This window comes from Cuculus canorus, chromosome 1, assembly GCF_017976375.1.
Source record: "Cuculus canorus isolate bCucCan1 chromosome 1, bCucCan1.pri, whole genome shotgun sequence".
Classification (NCBI taxonomy): domain Eukaryota; kingdom Metazoa; phylum Chordata; class Aves; order Cuculiformes; family Cuculidae; genus Cuculus; species Cuculus canorus.
Window position 1 is genome coordinate 107218022 of NC_071401.1, and position 22278 is coordinate 107240299.

The 22278-nt window shown below is 36.8% G+C and overlaps 1 protein-coding gene across 5 annotated transcripts in view; it reads right to left on the reverse strand.

Moving 5' to 3' along the window:
- GBE1 (1,4-alpha-glucan branching enzyme 1) overlaps window positions 1-22278 on the reverse strand; it is a 165974-nt gene that overhangs the window by 126706 nt on the left and 16990 nt on the right. For all 5 annotated transcript variants that reach the window (XR_008448209.1, XR_008448211.1, XM_054056455.1 and 2 more), the window contains exon 2: window positions 8602-8771. Coding sequence is in view for 3 of the 5 variants with exons in the window: in XM_054056455.1 (XP_053912430.1) it covers window positions 8602-8771 (170 nt within the window). In the remaining 2 variants the exon portion in view is untranslated. The remainder of the gene's footprint in view (window positions 1-8601; window positions 8772-22278) is intronic.

Below are 22278 nucleotides of genomic sequence, written 5' to 3' on the forward strand. Positions count from 1 at the left end.
AACCAAATACAATTAACTCATTACTCAATAGTGATAAAAATACCATCACAAAGTTATCTGGATAGTGCAGACAGAAAATACACACATTAACAGAAATAAAGTATTTACTAAATTATTGCTTAATTAATAGCCAAAGAGTTTGTATATTAGGAAGAATCAGAAGGGTCTTTCCCCTTGGTTCTTCTCTGAAGTTTCAGTCAAAAAAAATAATGAAGCAAACACTAACAGCTATTAAGGCTACTAAGACCACCATTGAAGACACAACACCTTAGCAATAAAGCAATCCTCCTTAAAATAGTGCCAAAACTGCAAAAACTATATGCAGTGTTTACACACTATAATACATACATTTATTTAACTTTTGGGGACGGTAAAAAAGACATAGAACACATGGCTAGGATATTAGGGCTTGAAGGAGGGGAAAAAAAGGATGTCACACCATGGTACCTAGTGTAAATTACAGGTCTATCAGCAATCACTAAGAGAAGGGGACCACAGTCATCTAGGGGCTCCTGAATGCTCCCAAAGCACTGAAGGTATTTAAAGGGCAAAAAGGGAGATGAAGGCAGAAACTAGGGCAATACATTATGCATAAAGTAGAATAATTACATGCTCATTTAGAACATATTTGCATAATCCAAGTGACACTGATACAGTCAGTAAAGCAAAATGAATGACAGCTGAGGGGTACACAGCCAGGTAGACCCTGCAAGCTTACTAGAAGAACTGAAGACATCTGGAAGAACTTATGCCCATGTCTGGACAATTACAGCACATTTTGTCGAAAGCAGGACCTGGATTTATGATAGTCAAGACCTCCTTAAGAAAATCAGCACCAATTCTTTCAGCCTTCTTCTATCCCACAGACACCTGATCACCTTCACTGTTTTTTTGTGAAGCTCTTTCAATCTGAGCTGTAATCTCTTGATTACAAGGGATGAACTGAATCAAATATGCCAGGTGATGACTGCTAACATTTGCTAATACTGAGCAAAATAAAAAATTAGAACAGTATTAAGCCCAATTTATAAATATTTGTGGAATATTTATAATGCCTGGAGTTCAGTTCATTATGTACACCAAGAACATTGAATTTTTACATTATTCTAGAAAGACCTCTCATTACGGCTATTACAACCAAAACTCTTTCCTCCTTTATAGAGGGGCATGGTAGTACCTCTACACACTTAAGCATCCCTTTAATAGCTTTACCAATTCTGCCAAAATTGCTCACTTTCCTTTTCACCTACTAGAAGTACCAGATGCTACTGCTAATCCTTCTTCTTCCCAGCCATAGTCTTTCATTACCGGGTGTCTGTGATTCATGACTTCAGAATAAATCCAAAGCAACAGCCAGCCATCCCAGACAGTCCTACTTAAAACCATTGTTTACTGCTTACCCCTGGAGAGGGACTCATTTAGGCAGGTTGTAACAGAAAATATTGCTTTGTATTAAGGCAAGAGGCATATGAAGCTGCATAAAAGGCTTCCTTCAGAGCAGAACTGGCTCAGGCTGCTTTCAGTTTTAGTGCTTCGTTTTCAGATTTTTCTGCAAAACATAGTAGATTTGAAATGCTGGGGTGGACATGACAAAACCAAAAACTGACAAGCAGACTATTCAGAAATTGAAAATATAAAGGAAAGAATAAACATGTTGGTTTGAGAACAGGGACTTCAAAATCTCTGCCAATACATACTAACAGAAAAAGGCTGAGAAGATTACCAGCAGCAATTCAAATAATCAGTTTGAACAGGTTTCAGGGAAAAAGGATATCACCACAGAAAACCCATTAGCCATACAAAAAGACAAGAGCTCCTTTTAAGTACCCACATACGTCTTAATCTAAAACAGAAGACATATTGAATAGCCTGGCACTTTGGGTTTCTCTCATCTCAGACTAGATCTTCCAAAACCAGCCAACTATTGAAACATTACATCCTACCTCAGCAACACGAGGCACAAGGGAGCTTCTTGCTCAGAACTGTACCCTTAACATGCCAAAGAATCGTGAATGGAGCTTTAATGTAGAACTGAATTCAAAGCTATAATGGCTTGTATTCTACCACTTGTCATTAAAAATCAATTTAAATGTAATACTTCCAGCTAAATCATAAATGATTTCTCGTTCCATCTCTTGGCTCTATTTCCACATTGAGAAGTACATAGCCATACAGCTCTGAGGCTCACTGCTTAACTTGGAGTTTCATATCAGAAATGAAAACTCCTCTTGCTTCTCATAGCAAAAATAAGTACTACTTGCGTATTACCAAATCATTCACTTTTTCCAATATAAAAGAGCCGATACATAATCACAACGTTATAGCTATTTTTTCAAAAGTGAAAAAACTTTAGGAATCGAGGTTGAATTCTCACATGAAGTGAACTCATCTCTTCAGGCATATTTCTGTATTCCAAATAATCTAGGATCAACCAAAAGATGCTCAAAGAGGACAGAGTCCAGAAAGCCTTCATACATCTTGATGAAAAGGTATCGAACAAATAGCATTTCAGACAAGGGAAGGGGCATCAGAATCCTGCTATCCCACAAGATACCTTTATACCACTTGCCTGGAATACGAAATCAGAATATATAATGAGAGATTCATTAAGGAAACTGTATTGTTCTAAATAGTAGCCAATGAGGTCTTTCTATGTTGTCTGATCTCCAACAGCTTCATAGCAGAGTCATTAACATAATCTGCTTAAAAAACAATTAAACAGCTCAAACACAGAAATAAAACCAAATGTCATTATCTCTTGGATAGCATGTCTCGCTGGATATTAAGAGCAGCTTATATTTTCATCTACCGCCTTTAGGTGTTTGCAGACACAGAAGTATATCACCATTTAATTTATTTGTGAAATATAAGTATTTTTACAGAAAAACCTCGAAGAGAGTAGTAAGAAGTTCAGAAGTTTCTAGACGTCGTTTGGGTAAAAGTTTGAGTCAAGTCTTGAAAAAAAAAAAACCATTCTAAATTATTAAAAGTTTCTGATCAGCTGTTGGATATCCAAATTATGAGGGCTGGTGGCTTAAGTTTGCCTTTCTTAGCTCTGAAGAAAACCTGTGAAAGTTTAAACAACAAACCTCCCTCTCTGCTCTCCAACCCCAAAAGAAGCCTTCCCTACTAGTGCAAGAGAACAGAAGCAGAAACCAAAACAGGCATTCCAACGTGATCAATGTTTTAGTTCCAATGTTACCTAAGAAGGAAAGGAAGGCAGAGGAATGATAAGGGAACTAAAGAACAGAAATCCACAAGTATGACAGTGTATTTTACCAAATACTGTCTTCCAAATGAGCATATGCATAGTCACTCTTTAAAGCTTCTTAAAGCAAATAACTTTTTTTAATATTATTTACAGATAACCTACTGAGTCTCTGCATACCCAAATACAATTTTGAGTGTCCTCAATTCTAAAAGAATTCCATGAGTTATCCTCAAAACCTAGCAGTTCAGTGACTTGTTTTCAATAGTTGATTGTGAAGTAGCAATACATTGTCAGTAGTCACTAAGCTCCTCAGCAACACTGCATGCAAATAAAATATCTAGTGCATTATCATTGAGAGTTTTTAAGGTAGCTATAATGTTGATACTGACACTAGTATCAGAAATTCAGCCGACTAATTGCCCCATACACTTGATTTATGGAGAAACTGAAAGTACTAATTGGCAAATCTTAATGCTTTCATGTCTTCCTTTAATATTCAGAAAAACTAAAGCATTGTATCAGAACACTAGCAGATAGATTTCTTTCTATCCATTTATGGAGTTTTAAAGAGAGAAAAGAACCCTCAAAGTGTTGGGATTTTCTTGAATTTATTTTTCATTCCTCAATCTAAATACAGATTTGTGTGCTATTACCAGATTCTAGCTTTTTTTGCTGAATGCACAGTTAGATCCTAAGAATTATCCTATAAATAGAAGGTACAAAAATACCAGAACTTGGGTCAAAATACTTTAATATCGAAGATTTTGTTGTCTGCTGTAAAGCATAAAAGTCATTCACAAAAACCTTCCTGTTTGCTGAATTGATGCTTTGCATGTATATAGTTACAGAAACAAATCATTCATGCTTAAGCACAGTTCATAAAGCTATTAACAACTATCAGCTTAATTATAAATTCTGAAAGAAGTTTCAATTCTCTGTAACAATCTGCCCTTGCCATTATAATTGTTACTAGGTTTTGATTCTCAAAAATTTATCAGATTAAGTATCAGACATATTTTATGTCACAACTTGTGTCTTTCCATCAATCATTTAAGAGGTTCACAGACAATACCATATTAAGTAAAACAGTATGAGAAACACTGCTATTCATCTCCCTACATGAGAACTGAAGAAGAAAGCACAAATTGACCGTTTTTATATTATATGTCATTGTATTTCAGTTTAAAACCCAATCAGCTGCTGTCATTTAAGTTCTGTTTGTTTCTTTGAATAAGACTTCCAACTTCCCCCTTAAGCGGTTCAATTACAGTTCTCTTTTTATACAGATGAGTTTATTTAAAGAAGTCTTATTAAAAACAATCCTAATATTCAATTTAAATACAATATGATCATAAATTTAGTTTGAGACTTTAGGCTGCTTGAAAACTTGAAGAAAGGTTAAAGGTTAATTTTAATTAAACATATCTGTAGCAACGTGAATCTAAATCTTACGGGTTTGCAACCAAATTTCTCAGACTACTAAAGCTCATACTGAATTGAATGTCAGTCTTCCATTCCTCTAGGCTTTCCGAGTACATTATCTTCCCCTTTGGGAATGAGTACTTTACTATGACTGATGAACATGACATATAGGACAAACAATTTTTCCACATTAAAGAGAATTTTTTTTTTTTTTACTCTTTTGACTTCCTACTGCCACATTTCATTAACATCCAGATACAATCACTCCAAGATTAGTCCTAAATTTCTGTTACATATGATATATTACATCAAATATTTTAAATGAAGTCGAATTTAGAAAGCCATTGCAGTTTTCAGCTACTGTATTCTGGTATGCATATATTTCCACCCCAGCCTGCCAAGTCAATTTACAAGTTATAATATTTTTACTATATTATTTATTAATTTCATTAAAAGTCTGCATTTAAAATATGTATTTTAATATAGGCATTTAAAACAAATGTATTCTAGTCTTCAGCTGTGTTGAGTAATTTAAACTTAAATACTATTACAGTCATGACAAAAATCTTCAGCAGTAGCTGGGATTGCAGGTAACAAAGGAAAGATAAGGGCAAGAATTTTCTGTATGTTTATACATACCAAGTTGAGCTATTAAATTATCCTCCACCTAGCTGTCCTGCATTCAGTATTGATATTCAGTCCTTATTGGATGTGAAGGGAAGAACTGTGACAAAGGATGAGGACAAGGCTGAGGTACTTAATGCCTTCTTTACTTCAGTCTTTAGGAGTAAGGAAAGTTGTTCCCTGTATGTACCCAGGAGGTAGAGGAGCAGAACAAAGCTCCCATGTTCCAAGAGGAGGAGGTTAGAGACTTGCTAGCGCAATTAGACACTCACAAGTCTATGGGGCTGGATGGGATCCACCCAAGAGTATTAAAGGAGCTGGCAGATGTCCTTTCCAAACCCCTTTCCATCATCTTCCAGCGGTCCTGGCTGACTGGGGAAGTTCCACTGCACTGCAGGCTGGCTGACGTCGTGCCCATCTACAAGAAGAGTTGCAGGGAGGATCCAGGGAACTACAGGCCTGTCAGTCTGACCTCAGCGCTGGGGAAAGTCATGGAACAAGTGATCTTGAGTGCTATCATGAAGCACATGCAAGAGAAACGGGTGATCAGGCCCAGTCAGCATGGGTTCATGAAAGGCAGGTCTTGCCAAACTAACCTGATTGCCTTTTATGACAAAGTGACTCGACTACTGGACTAGGGAAAGGCTGTGGATGTAGTCTTCTTGGACTTCAGTAAAGCCTTTGACACAGTTTCTCACAGCATTCTGCCTAGGAAACTGTCAGCCCCTGGCCTGGACAGGCGCACATTCTCCTGGGTTGAAAACTGGTTGGATGGCCGGACCCAAAGAGTGGTGGTAAATGGAGTTAACTCCAGCTGGAGGCTGGTCAGTACTGGATCCAGCCCTGTTCAGGGTCTTTATCAATGACTTGGACAAGGGGATCGAATGCACCCTATGTAAGTTTGCAGACCACACTAAGCTGGGTGGAAGCGTGGATCTGCTGGAGGGTAGGGAGGCTCTGCAAAGGAATCTGAACAGGCTGGACCACTGGGCTGAGACCAATGGCATGAGGTTTAAAAAGACCAAATGCCGGATCCTGCACTAGGGGCATAACAACCCTATGCAGTGCTACAGATTAGGAGAAGTCTGGCTAGAAAGCTGCCTAGAGGAGAAGGACCTGGATGTGTTGGTTTACAGCCGACTGAACACGAACCAGCAATGTGCCCAGGTGGCCAAGAAGACCAATGGCATCTTGGCTTGTATCAGAAGCAGCGTGACCAGCAGGTCCAGGGAGGTTATTCTCCACTGGGGGAATGGCCTCAAGCTCTGCCAGGGGAGGTTCAGGCTGGACATCAGGAAAAAATTTTTCAAGGAAAAAGGTCAGTGGTTACTGGAATAGGCTGCCCAGGGAGGTGGTTGAGTCTCCTTCCCTGAAGGTGTTTAAGCGACGGGTGGACGAGGTGCTGAGGGGCATGGTTTAGGGAGTGTTAGGAATGGTTGGACTCGATGATCCAGGAGGTCTTCTCAAACCTTCTCAACACTTCTCAAAGTGATTCTGTGTGTGTGATAGTTGGCATCACTATAATCTAGCAACAGATGAACTACACTCATGGTTCATTATTCAGTTTTGAATCAGAGGACATATCTGATTCCCACATTAAAATTCAAACACTGCGTTAACATATTTTATCAATGTCTATTCTAATTTTCAAAAAGGAGTATTTCAAGAAAAGCTACTCCGTCATTCACTAGTTTAACTATACCAAACAGGAACATGGTTGAAAACCCAGCATTGTGCTATTTTTTTACTGCCTTCTGCATCAAAATCAAAAGACTTTTTAAAAAATAATCATTGTCTGTAGACTCAAATTATCACAGTGAATAGTGGACACAGATTCTCCCATCAAGTTCTTAGAGGAAAAGAATATACAAATTTCTGAAAATTAAAATAGATGCATTTTATGACTGATGTTTTTAAACTTAAGCACAATGTGAGTATTTAAACACTTTCTTTTGCTTATCCTATTTATAAGTGTATTGATCTTGTGACTACGGAAAAACAGTACTAAAAGTAAAGTTTGCTAGGAAGCACTGAAAACATCTTAACAATGAATCTGAAAAACAGTGCCAAGGTATTCCATTTATTTCTTTATTACACACCTTTACAGGACCTTAATCATACTACTTCAGAAAACACCACCAGATACTAAAGCTAATGGCATATCTAATGAGTCTTATTATTTTTGAAGTTATATAAGTACATCCAACATCAAGTTCATAACTTCTTTCCTTAGAGTCTGCTCTTTCAATAGCTTTCTCAAATGATAAGGAAGAAGGAAAACTCAACATTTAACCCTATTTGAGCACAAGTAAACTGCTTCAAATTGGCAATAAATATACAGGTTTTGTAATATAAATACACACAACTGAACACTCACCAAGTAATTATTTCTGCAAAACAAAAGTTGGATAAATAACACTGCATACTTCTGAAATGTGATTAAACTAATAAAATCTCTTCAGAGATAAAATCCCAGTACAGTAAAAGCCAGTAGTGGAATTTCTAGTATCTTTATGGACTAATACCTAAACCTGAAGCAGGGATAGAGCAAAAGTAAAAGAGAATAACAAAATGAACCCCCCCCCCAAACCTCAAAAGAGAGAACGGTATTAATATTTAAGAACAAAAATGCATATGACTTCCATTTAAGAATTTGCAGAACATTATTTGCGTGTAGCTAGCCTTGCAAATGAGGAGCAAATTTGTATCTGTCTCAAGTTCTAAGTGACTCACAGCAGGCAATGAAATTCATCCATGAAATCCTGTCACCTTCCTGCTCTGCTAACACCCTTACTTCTCCTCCCTTCAAAACAGAATACAATGTACTCTTCCATAAGTAGATCAGTTTGATTATAGATCACCATTTTCCAGCAGGACTTCTGCCTGCATTCTCATGATTAATGGGAATTTCAAAGGGCCTTGGTCCTTGAACAACACTGCTGTTAGATCAAAGATACAGCAAGTTATTCTGCTGTTATTTCTCTTCTCTGCACACAGTTTCATAGAAGCCTAAGCGCAGAGCTTAGCTTATGAGGAAGAACCTCAGTTAATTCAGACACATTCAGTTCAAAGCTGCAGCATGATCAGGCTAGATCCTTTAGGCAAGTCATTGCCATGTCAGCATTAAAATAAAGATTATATATACTAGAAACACCTATGTTCTTAGGCTTTACAATATAGAGAAGATTATTAGTTTGAGTTACAAAATGCCACTACACCAGCCAGCTGCTACATACATTTTTACCATCACAATTTCAACATCGCTCCAAAATTGTCGTTAAGTGAAAAGGGTATCTATCTAAAACACAGTACAGGAGAGAAGAAATATTCCTAAAAATACTTACTGAAGTCACCTGCGAGAAACACTGCTTCTGCTCCTGGTGCCCACTCTTTGCAATATATTCCACCATCCACAAACTGGTTAACTCCGAAGGTTTTGTAACTTTTTGAAAATTTATCAAGGCCTCCTTCATTTTCCTCAATGTTCTTCAATCGGTTATAAAACAGAGAATACCTTTCAATGAAAATAAATAAGATTTTTTTAGAAAGTTTAGTAAGTGCCTCTTTCACATTAACAAGTCTAAGAACAAAAAAACCCATTGAGACACAGTGTCATAATATGCTTTAGGTCTGCAATATCCGACTCACTGTTCTCTATAGAAACAGGAAAAAATAAATACAAACCATTCAATTTTCCCATGGTTGTTACACAGTGCAAAGCTGCAATCTTCACCTTTGTCTGTGTTTTCCCTGCTTATTGGAACAGTTTGCACTGTAGTCTAAAACTATAACTCCTGATTGGCAGTCAAGAAATCATAGTATTACTGAACAACAGGAGAACTTCACATTCTGAACAGCCTAGCACTTTTCCCTCCATCTTACTAGTATCGGACACAGGCCTCCTATGGAGAATTGTATAGCCCTGATACATCTCTCACAGCCAATTTTTATAGACAATCTCAGGACACTGAAAAGTTTGTAGTACAGTATATAGCAAGTATGGAGAAAGCCTAGCGCTTGCACAAAGGAACTCCTTAGGCAGTATCTCTACAGAAACCATCAGCAAGACTTCGCAGTCCCCCAAGACTGCAGCGATTCGGAAAACAATTACCACTTCACTGAAGTAATTATTTTGTCTGTACCCTGCCTACCCCACCAGGGCATGGAATGGTCTATATGCCCAATGTAAACATTTACTAGTATTAGCTTGCAATTTTTTACATATTTTGCTATGTTTTCTCAAAGGAGCTCCCAGCAATTCAGTAAACATTCACACTGTGCACTTGATATGCAAGAGGGTCAACTTTGACTCCTAAAATATAGGCTATTACCTGAAGAAGCACAGTTAAAAGCTTCAGTTAAGAATTTTATTAATGCTACCTGCATGGGGGGGGATTGTTTGCTTTAAATACATCTCCAATGTAAATTAGAAATACGTTTGTGTTTTCCATAAATGGAAAGGAGCCTTCCAAAATGTATGAAAACTAATAAGAATCCCAGCAAGAACAACTTGTCTGCCTTATTACACTTACTGTCTTTTGAAAAAGGAAATGGAAACAGTAAAGAAGCAAAACCGCACTATGGGATGATAGTTTTGTTTTGTTTTTTTTTTCCTAAAACCAGCAAAGGAGAGGTAGCCTGTCCACAGTGTCAAGACTTCAGACACCACTCCATGAGTCATTTTAAAGTTGGTTTAGAACTAGCTCTTAATCAGTTCAAAGCAGAAGATTAAAATGTGTATCTACTTGAAGGTAAAATAACATTACTTATATTAATTTAGAGTACTATGACTACTTTCAAGGTTAATTTCCCAGGAAGTTTTTATTATGAAAATTGATGCTCACCTTTGAAAATAGCAAGATTTGAAATATATCTCAGGACACACTAACACCCTATAGCAAATACATTTATAACTTTTTGCCCATCCACATGCACCATTCCTTTAAAATTTGCTGATGTGTATAATCCACAAAAGTGTATTACTAACTACTGCTGCTGTAGTTCTCAATTTCATTTATAGCACTAGAGGGAAAATATTTTGTCAGATTTCCAACTATAACTGTATTACATATATACACAAAATCAGTTGACTGACCTAAGTTTAAACCAATTACAACCACAGAAAGACTTATATAAAGGTTAAATATGGAAACACGGTGCAAGTCACAAACAGCCTCGAAATTTTAACATGACATTTCGTAAAGGCAAAATTACTCAACTATTGAGGACTTCTCCTTGAAAAAAACATATTTTGATTTGTATAGCTTTTAAAAAAGTTTTAAGCTTCCCTTTAAAATGCACCCATTATTATACAAGAATAAAGTGCTATCTGCAAATTCCAGTTTCTCAGCCGTACATAAGCTGTTTCGAAATTGCTGCCTGTCACATGTATTATTTTTAACTAGTTCTACTGCAGCTGGAGCAGAAAAGATCTAACTGAAGCAATGAATTTAATACACTTAACCTATTCCAAAACACCTTTTGTATTTTATCTACTTAAAATGTATCTCCTCCTCCCGCCTACTTGGTACAAATACATTTTCACAGCTTTAAGAACACCTTTGGCTGGATGCCGTATTTCCCACATTCAGGGAGAAGTGGAATTAGTAGTAAGCTTCCTCTTGAAACAGAAGTCAGTCATACAAAATCTTTGAAAATTGGAGATGAAGGAAATGATACATTTGTTAACAGAGAAAAACAGCAGATCACAAAGAAAGACCAAAATCTGTGTGCAGAAAAGAAAAAGGCTAGGATACATTTCGTATAACCTAGAGGCACTACACACTGTCTGCCTACTGCCCTTTCCTTACAAGTACTCCCTAGCAAAGGGGAAACAAACCCATGCGCTTCATTCCAAAGAAATAAGCAACAAATTCAGGATGTGAGTGGGTTTACGAGATGGGAAGGAAGAAAATGGCCTTTCAGACAGCAATTACAGAATAGATGTCTTTGGAAAAAAATCACTAACTTCTGGAATCTTGTTACAGAGACACAAAAAGTACATCCACTGTTTCAATTTTTACCTTTCAGTAAAACCAAAGATTAGGCAAACAAAAAGATCACAACACTTAAAATTAAATTATCATGAGTATTACTGTAAAAAAGACTACTCTTTTGGCTCACTTTGCAACCACGGTGAGCAAGATTACAGGCTCAAAAAAAACACTGATTTTTTTTTAGAATGAAGGTCAAGGAAAGAAGCAGATTAGAAAAGTTGTTGATCAAGAATGTAAAACATTATTACAATAGATTTTGTTTAGATTGGACAGATTTTTAACAAGTAATATAGTTTAAACAAGTAATATAGCATCATGTACACAGAGTACAAATGCTTCTTCAATTTGTACACAAGCAAACTGCTTATGATAGAGCAAGTTACATCAGGTATTACTGCTGCATCACCACTGCAGAAATCATAATTGCTGAAACAACTAGTGCTCTCCTTAATTGTTTTTAAAATATATCCTACAAAGCATTCAGTTTTAGGGTTTTTCTTTTTAACCACCTCCTGAAATTATCAAATATAGAACTGAAGTTGCTCACCCACTAGCTTTTGAAACGGATAAGTTATGCTATGAAACATTCTGAAAATTCATCTCAGGAGATGAAACATCTGTCATAGAAGATCTGATAAAACAGAAGTATAGTTTTGAATCCTGTTGCTGCTTTAAAGGAAAGGATTCAGTTAAGTGCACACTTATGAGCCAGATTTAGGAAACCTGAAGTTGGCTTTCACAGAAATTTTGACTCTCATTTCTAAATGACTGAAGCCTGTTAAACACTTCTGTCTTTCAAACTGAAACCTCAGGATTACAGAGCAAATTACAAAAAAAAGGGGTTTTTTTAATCATCAGACAAACTCTAGACACACAGGACACATTTCAAAGCAGAGACAATCTGGTAAAATTTTGGATGTGAATAAAGTCAACAACAGCATTCAGAGCTACAAGCCAGAACAAAAGGCTGACTGCTGCCTTCATAAGTCAGGTCTTCGCAGCTTAATGAATGACTGCAAAGTCTTTTTAAGATTTTTCTACTTCTCTGCATTAAAGTTGACACTGAAGAGGATTACAAGGCAAAAACCTTGAAAAGTACAACCATTACCCGTAGAATGAAAAACTAAATAGAGTACAACTGGAGCCACAGAACTTTCAAGTATAGAGGCTCAGAAGTAAATGGAGAAAGTAGTACATCAAGTTCCTTACTACAGCCAGGTACACCAATACACACCTGAAAAGTGTGGGCAACAAAAAGGGTCTGCTTTTTGTGCATTCCTTGCTCCTGGAGTTCTTATAGAAAAAGCAAGCTTTTCAATTCAACTCCCATATGCATTCACCTTACCTCTGTTAAGAGACCAATAGGTTTAAAAACTAAAATACCAATAGGTGTTTTGTTCAGACTTACTGGAAACAAAGACCTCACAGTCTTGGCATTTCCCCAAGTACACATGACCCACCTTAAAACAAGACATTTGGTAACAGAACAGTACTTGCACAATAGCATTTTTCCCTCTCTTTTACCACTGCTTCACTGTGAAATACTGGTGGTAATTGTAAACATCACTTGAAAAAGGGTCACAACAGTCTTTTCCTACTGTTACATCCATAATTTGTAACACAGCATTGCTTTAAATCCCACGCTTTAAATGCAGCTTTGTTTAGACCCTTACAATAGAACTGCAGGAATTGGCTGACTTTCCATAGAAGCAGGATTAAAACATCAAACTTGAATTAGTATAATGGCTATACAGAAAACAAGTAATAAAGTAAGCTTCACAGTGAAGCAATAAAGGTAATATTAACTCAATAACCACTTTAAGGGTTTACATTTCAGGTCAACGCTATTCCTTAATCAGAAAACACCTTCAAATGTTCTGTCTTGCAGATACCCAGAGACTTAAAACTTACACAAGTATGCAGTTATCAAAAAAAAGATGGTCTGAAATCCTTCAGTTCAATGCAAAGCTATACAGTTCTTATCCAAAGAAATAATGTTCTATTTATTTGGTAACCTTGATGTACAAAACCCTTCTGATGCTGCAGTTCTATCACCACTGACTTCATTCAACTATTGATCGCATTAAAAGTCTCAGGCATATGTTAAGATTAGTAGCTTTAATATGGAGCATAAGAACACAAGAGTTAAGTCTACCCATACTCCCTAGAGTCAACTGCCTTAGTGAAATAAGACTTTTGGCAAACTATTGAAGAAGTCTGACAGCAAGACAGAAACTGAAATAGGGCTCCACATAAACCTTTCAAGTCCTTATTATCCCAAGCAAGCAGAGGTACTAACTCCTTCCTGGCCACTTCACAAAATAACAAAAAGGTATACTAATATTTCAAACTTCTAGATTTAACCAGGCAAGCTTTAGATTCTTCGGCATCACAGTAAGCTAAATAAAAGTTAGTATAACCAAGAAGGCCTTAACAGGGTACAAGATACCCTCAATTAATCAGTCTGGTGCAAAACTTCAAGATGGCTGCAAAAGTTCAGGACATTATGCCCATTCTTATACCCTTTTATAAAGTTGTAGTTAATGCCATTCATAAAACAGTCAATCAGCTTATTTTAATACCTGTGTCAACACTGAAATTAATCATTTTAGTCCCTCTTCTGCTTACGAGGTCGATTTTAGTTGCTATTCATCTTTTAGATTCTTTTTGTCGACACCAGCACTTGTATCATATTTTCTACAATATTAGCTCAGTATTAATGCTAATTTATTCAAAACATGAAAGCAAATCAGAGACTTTGATAATTGTATCTGGAGTCCATATGGAAAGCCCAATTCTGCAGATACCAAAAGGAAAAGGATATTGAAAGAATATGCCCAGCAAGGTACTCTGTAGCCAAATACTCCCATTTTCCAATGCAAACATTTACAACAAAGTCAGCATTAAAAATAAAGCTACAGTCCAACAGAAAGAAAATAAAACTCTGTTGCTGAAGTCTTACATTTGTTTACATTTCTTCCAATGTAAGCATTGGAAAGACTAAAAGATCAGAAGCAGAAAGGGAAAAAATTATTTTTTTATTTCCTTCCTCCTTATTTAATAAAACCTTAGGAAAAACTGTTTTAGATTCTTAGATACCACTTATCCTGTTTATCACCTTAATTCTGAAGCCTTTTAGGGAAACACTGCCTCTTATTTTCAAGCTTGCACACTTCACTGAAACAGAAGCTGTATCAGCATTACAATAAAACAGGAAATAGGAAACCAAAGAGGACATCAAATCCTGTCCTGTGCCATCGCTGATGTATCACGCTATTCATAAAGTCACTGAGATCCCTGAACTCCATTCTGAAAACCACCTCTGGTCCCACCTTCCCTCCACTGGAAAACTGCTACAGCACTATGCTGAAATCATAGTGTCTTCACAGCAGCTCTGTTTAAGAGCTAACATACCATCATCCTCTGTCTCCAAAATCACACTGACCTGAAATTCTCCTGCAGTTTTCCAGGGATCTGCTGGCTACTTTGAGTATTTTTTTGTTTGAGTGTTTTAATTTTAAAGCATTTGTACACCTTGTGAACAAGAACGTAAACCACCATGTATCTGGAGCAATATTAGGATTGCATGCTGTCTTCAGAGTTGCTGAATGAAGCACACTGACAGTGCAGGAAGACTGGCGCCGGTGGCAGGGGAAAAAGAAAAGTAACAGGCAGTATCAAACTCATTCATCTACTGATGTGAACAGACTATCAAAACATTCCATATTTTGGTATAGATCCACTGTATCTTATGGTCTGTATGAAAAAAGAGGGTCAAAAAACTGTAGCAAAAATTCCAAATCAGTGTAGATGCACCACACTTTCATTAACATAAGACCATTTACAGACTACTTCTCTATAGGATGAGGAATAAACTGCCACAATTTTTAAAGGTTTACTTTTCTACAGTAATGTATTACTCAAAGACACAATGAAATTTAGGAAATAAGGAACTGAAAATGGCCATGGAAAAAGAGGAACTCAGTTTGAATCTGAAGATGTGATATGAATACTCTAGGTCATAAACTTCTGTACTTAAGCAGCTCTTATCACTATGCATCTAGCCAAAAATGTTCATCTGCAGCTGTAAAATTTGCTCAGAAAACTATGTTATGAAAATAGACTCTCCTGTGGTCTGCCACAGCCCTCAGGTTAACTGGTCAAATTCAACAAGCAACATGCTCTGGAATTTTATAGACCTTGCCTGTAAAATAAGTATTCCTGCCTCCAAATTTGACCCTATACAGGTATATAGAGCCACAATATCCAGGATCTGGATCATGGGCACTAGTTCTTCCATCTCCACACCGCAGGCCACTGTGTGCACTTCTAACCACTGTGTGAAAATCACAGAAGTGGTTGTCGCCGTCTCACGAAGCACAGCTGAAAGGTCTGATACTGTGCTGTATTCTCACTGAATTTCCCTGGAAAGACAGATCAGAACTCATTTCTTTCAAGGAAGAACATGTGAGAATATACAACTAGACAATCCTGAAACAATCATCACCAATAATGCCCATTTCTATTCCTGCTGTGACCCCTACCACTTCACAGAAGAAAAAAGGAAATGAAAAAGTGAAAAAAGTTGAAAATGTAGATGAAACACTTCTGAATATTTCAAAATAAAGAGCATAAGGCTGGTCACGTATTTTTTTCCCCTAATATTGCTGCTATTACTTTAAACATGCTGTTATAAACACTTTCTCTGACCCCAAAGCCAGCACAGAGTCCCTGCTCAGATTAGCAAATCAGTGATTCTAATTCTCTCCTTTGCTCTGTAGTTAGTCCCTCAAGCTGTTCTCATTCAGCTGCTTACAAGGCAATGGACTGAAGTAAGACAGGAGTAGGATGGATCAAGCAAATTTCTGCAGACCAACAAATCAAAGTCATCGGCGTTGAACTAGAATTATGCAGCACAAGCAAATTCCCGTTTGCAGTTGCTTCAATTTCATTTGTCATTAGTGGAAGTATCAAAACAGAAACCTTTGATTTTATTTCATTTTTTTTCTCCACCTCCCTTTACTCACTTTCAATTTGACTAATTCAGAGTTACATTCAAAGCAATTACACCTAAGGAAAAGAGCATGTAAAAGCACAGTAAATCTCAGGTACGTATGAGTACTTAAGAACAGTAAATCTATTGTACTTTAACTTGTATCAACTATAATTTTAGATGACCGACTGGCACTTTCTGCACAGTCAAGTCCTGTCCCATTCAAGTAATCCTTTAATATACATTTAAACAGAATAAGCAACACTTGAACACATGTAACCTTTGAAGCGTTAGAAGAATTCTGAAAGAGACACTGTAGAAGTACAGGATATCAATGGCTGATGTTTACAGAGATCCAGAAAGGACAACCATTTAATTTTGCTTTTATGCAGGCTAAAAGTAAACATGTTATGCGTTTCTGAAATCATAACCTTAAGTCTGTGCATGGCTAAATCTGAATTTCCCAGAGACTCTAGTTGCTTTATTAAAATTATTCACTACACCAATACTTTGCTCCTCTCCCAAGTCAGAGGCAATTTAACACACACTTTCAGCTGAAAACTAAGGATTCTGGAGGTTGTCCAATAGCATTAACTTCCTTTCAACTGTAATAAAATTAACTGTTATGTAAATAATTTGGGGATACTTATGGCAATAAGGAGTTACACAGTTAAACCATTTCTGCTATGATTCCTCCAGAAGTGCTTTATTACTAGTTACTAAAAAGACCACCCAGCAAAGAACTACTAAGGTTGAGCAAGAAAAACAAAAATTTCTAAAGCAGTTTTTCTAATTTTTCTCTACTCTGCAGATAATGAAAGCCAACATGCAATTTTTCATTTCTTCCTTTCCAACAGACAGGTCAGCTTTGCTTTTCTGGTCTCCCCAGGAAATTTCTGTAAAATTTACTGAAATGAACACAGAATCATCATAGAATGGTTAGGGTTGGAAGGGACCTTAAAGATCATGTAGTTCCAATCCCCCTGCCATGGGCAGGGACGCATCTCAGTAGATCAGGCTGCCCAAGGCCCCATCCAACCTGGCCTTGAACACCTCCAGAGATGGGGCAGCCACAGCTTCCCTGGCCAACCTGGTCCAGGGACTCACCACTCTCATAGTGAAGAAATTCCTCATGTGTAGTCTAAATCTGCCCCTCTTCAGTTTATATCCATTGCCCCTAGTCCTATCACTACAAACCTTTGTAAACAGTCCCTCTCCAGCTTTCTTATAGTCCCACTTCAGGTACTAGAAGGTCACAATAAGGTCTCCTCAGAGGGCAAGTGATTTAGTAGTGGCTGTTATTGCTGAACTCCATGTACATGGTGGCTTTTTCAGTAGCTACCTAAAGCTCCTTCAAATGAATGCATTAACTTGAGTGTCCTTACAACTTCCCTCTGACTAGAATAAATCCGTAATACTGGAAGCCATACTGTAAAGGGAAGCAGAAGCAGTTTGAAAAAAAAAATCTACAACATCTTACTTCAGTAGTTACTCACAATGTGTGGGCACTTTCTATGGTGAGCAAACAGATGTTAACTCTCAACTCTTCAGGTGTTCTGCGATTTTGGAATGGAGCAGTAACACAGCTTTGTGTCTCAAATTAAACGTAGTATCTTAAAAACTAAGAAATACTTTTTTAGGGATAATTTAGTACTTGCTCTGTCAATAATTACTCATATAGGACAAGTGACTTTTTCCAAAACAATTTTAAGCGCAGTGACATGCAAGTCAAGTCCTAGAAACAACATACAGTCTATCACACAGGAACACAACAAAACAGAAACTGACAGAAAACAAAGGGAAAATAGAGATATTTTCTTATATCCTATCAGTTGCTATTTCTAACAGATGTAAAGTTCCCTAATCTATGAAATGTAATAAAGAATTATGACTCAGTAATATTTTAGCAAGAAGTTTATTTGCTGACTTAAGTGCTGGCACAGATCTTTCTGCACAATACAGGGGACTAGAAGCAAATCTTGACCCCATTTTAAACGTTAGGATAACTTAGTGGCTTCACCATGTTTTTGCCATCAGCTTCATGACAGCCATAAATAGTGCTCAACTCAAAACCAAATGCAGGAGTGACTACTGATGCACCAAATGCACACTTAATGCAATCATTAAGTAATAATTCTCCCAGTGACCTATCTAAACTAATCTCACTCCTAAAATCACCCTTCCTTACAATATTTAGAGGGTCTTTTACCAAATCCACGTTTATCTGTCACCCCCTTGAGTTTATTAGAAACACACTATGCATACATGTCACAGGATAAGTTTAACAAGTTACCAGTGTTTAGAACAAGCAAGAGGCCATTTCTTTTCATCAGAAGCCTTGCAAACTACTTAGGGATATCAATTCAAGTAAGAGAGAAGAAAAAGTGTATAAACATTTGCTTCAAGAAAGCCATTTATCTTTTACCCCCTATTGAGATATCCCCTATTTCAAATCCTAAGCATTTAACAGTCATAGTCTCACTATCCCTCTCCTAAGTAGTCATAACTATGCATGAATTGTATACTAAAAATCCTTTTAGCTACAACAGTTTGCTTCTCTGTTGTGATGATCTGAAGCAATCTGATGCCTTTTTTTGCATTAACATAACTACAGAGGAACTCCATCATATTTGAGCAGAAAGCTGCAGAAGTGTAGAGACATTTCTTTTTCAAGATCAGTAGACTAAGACTGTGTTAGCTCATGTTTCATATTACACAAGAGAAAATAAACTGAAAGGTCAGTTGAACAGTTACAGCATTGCCCTTTTCCAAGGTAATCAGCAGAGCATGTAGCAAAGACATGAACACAAGCGTGACTGGAAAGACAGTAGCTGATAAAGAGGCTTTTGCTGCCAAAAGCATGTGGGACAAAATATCGCTTTTTCAATGCCCATCGAGGAGTGTGGCATACTGCAGGCCTTACTTCAGTAACTCTGATTTATTACTTTAATTTGAAGTAGTGTTCTTGCTAAACATTCAAGTTTGCATATTGCCAAAACATGCTAGAATATATAATACTGACATTAATCACATTCTCAAGTAAACTACTGGAACAATATCATTATTAATTTGTTTGCAATAGGGACACAATACAGTCAAAAATTCATCTGGTTTACCAATGCATTTTTACTTCAATTACAGAAATTCTTTTTGCTATTCAGTACTATCTAACTGGAAACTGTAAGTTAGATTGCACACACCCCTCCTCCTCATATTAAAAGCAGTTTATTTTTCCTCTTAGAAGAACATATGTATTAGTGGAACCTTACAAAACGGTTTCTACTCATCATATTAACACACATTTAGAAACACTTTAATCTAGAAACAACTCAAATGTTTTATTTACCAGAATTATTTTTAATGAGGCTGTAAATAACAGCGCAACAATTCCCATTTGATTCCACTGCCAACTATCTCTAACAGACTACCTTCTTCTTAATAGATATCAAGGTCTAGTTGGGGAAAGAGTCACTTATTCCCACATTAGTACAAAGTTGGAATCAAAGCACAAATTAGAAGTAATAGATACACAAGAGGTTTCAGGAGAAAAAAAAGCACTGAATTTCTTAAAGAAATTATAGCGTGCCTCTTGGTGGACAAGCAGTACTACCTCTTGAAGGTCTTCAGTATCCGGGAAGTGTCAGACCATATTGTCTCTAGAGCAATTATTTGTGCGGTGAGAATCAGCCCACACAATTTCTACGGGTTGTAAAAGTTCTGCACACAGTCACAAGACAGTCTGGACTTCAGCAACTACTTAATTTATTTGTAGTTTAAATAAATGTGTTGTGAATGGGGGGAAGGGGGTGTATTAGCTTGCCACAGCAGTAAACATAAGCAGCCATCCCTTCCTTTTCAAACGTAGATTTCATGTCTGTTGCTATCAGTTTGGCTTCCATATCCTTAGCGATGCTGCAAGTAACATTAACTAGCTTAAATCAAGCTCAATATAATGAAATACTTATCTTTCTAAATAAACACCCAAGAAGTTGAGACTCAAAAGCTTTAGTTGTCTAACAGCAGGAAAAAGCTTTTAAGCCAGAAGTCACTTCTGATTATTTCAAATAAAATACCAGATATTCCTTACTACCTTAGCCACCAAACCCACTGTAGCAGGCACATTTTGTAGTAAGAATTGTTATTTGAATTTCCTAACAGAAAACTGCACAGCTCCTCTAGCTACAACTTCACTGTTAAGTTCCACAAGTCTTACTTCTCCTCCTTTCAAAAGATCAGATCAACAGCATGCATATTCAAGCAGTTCACTATTTGAAATTTATGCTAGAAAGTTATTAATGAGCAAAAATTTTCTCATCCCCTAATAACCAAACAGAGAAAACACCCTTACTACAGGTCTGTTTCCTTGTCAAACTAAACAGATCTATATGGATTGTTCTCAAGAGTCTGTCAAAAAGATAGCTAGAGGAAAGGTACTCACAACCTGCTTCTTTATTACCACAAACCTTGAGCCCTGTAACAGTTCTCTCATCAAGTGACCATAAAGTTTAGTGTGAAATTTTGACATATAAAGAACAGATAGAAAAACAAATATTAAACATGGGATGGGAAGGAAGACATACTTTTGCTCTTGTTGCTAATCAAAAGCGGCATAGCGATCAGTCTTCATTTTGACCAAGGAGTGTTTTCTACTTAGCCCCATACAGCCACTGAGCCTATTCACACAGACCACACATTTAACTCACCAGGCATACCTGGTCTGCTAGTTGGGTTCCCTGTAATGCTGATGAAGAAAAAAAAAGCCTTTTTATTTAGATGAAAGTTTTAAGGAGGAAAACATTACAGTGACTGGAAAAAAGATCTGGAGGGATTTGGTGGTGAGGAAAGGAATATCACTGAGCTACTTTACCTTCTACGTTATAAAACCAGCTTTAGGACAGAAGCTTGTCAACCTTTAATTCTTTTAACTGGTTTCTCTGCAGACAGGACCAACGAGGAATGCCAAGCACTCAAACATTCATACCATAAACAACACAACGGATTTGTGATTTAGTATCAACGTAATTAGAACTTGTCTACTCAAGAAGCATCTGTAACTAGTCCCAGGCAATCACACCTATTCCCATGGAAGATGAGCAAGCAAAAAGGATGTATTGTTGACTGCTGATGTAAACAGTTGTGTACAACAGCTTACTTTGTTCATGGTCAGGCATTTTCAAGGTGAAGTCTAGAAGTTGCTCTTTTTCCCAGACTTCAGTAAGAATGAGAACAAAGACAAGAAATACTAACCTCAAAGTTATTATATTGAATATTCAAACTTCTTTAGGAAAAAAAAAGGGTCCGGATTTTACATTGTCCAGCTACTCTTCCGAAACATGAGCGCTGCTGTATATCTCCTTGATACAATCTTTAATCTGAATAACATTGTATAAATTTTTGAATGCCAAACATTTATTAAGCACTTAACTGCAGTAAGAGAACTACCCAGCAGTTTCGGATTTATCCCAACCACATACCCATATTAATTAAGCTCATAAGTACATATTAAATAGCTTCCAAGACACTCATCTTCAACGGGATTGTGCTGTAATTCACATTAACAGGGACCGCCTGACAATCGCAGGAGTCACCATTACTTTGCATCCTCCAAGAATGTTAGTCTCGTCTTCTCGTCTGTAATGTGAGTTGCCTATCATAACATTAGAAAGCTTATTATTCAAGTTCTTAATTGATATTACTAAAGCAAATTATAAACAAAAGAAAAGCTAGAGTAATAACTAATACTGCATTAGTATGCAAAACTCTTAAGTCACCTACCATAAACAACTCGAGACTTACAAAGACAGTGAAGTTTACAGCAGAATTTTAAATATCTGAATTGATGAGGTAACTTGACACACAAAACCACTTGCAAGAAATTAGGGGGAGGAAGCAAAACCCTAGCTTGAAAGCCTGGCATTGCCATGTTTAGTCATCCTGATAAAATGCATCTGTAGTCTTACTCTTAGAAAGTACTACTGGGAAATCTTCAGACACCATAGAATATAAATATTCATCTAATACTAGGATTTAAA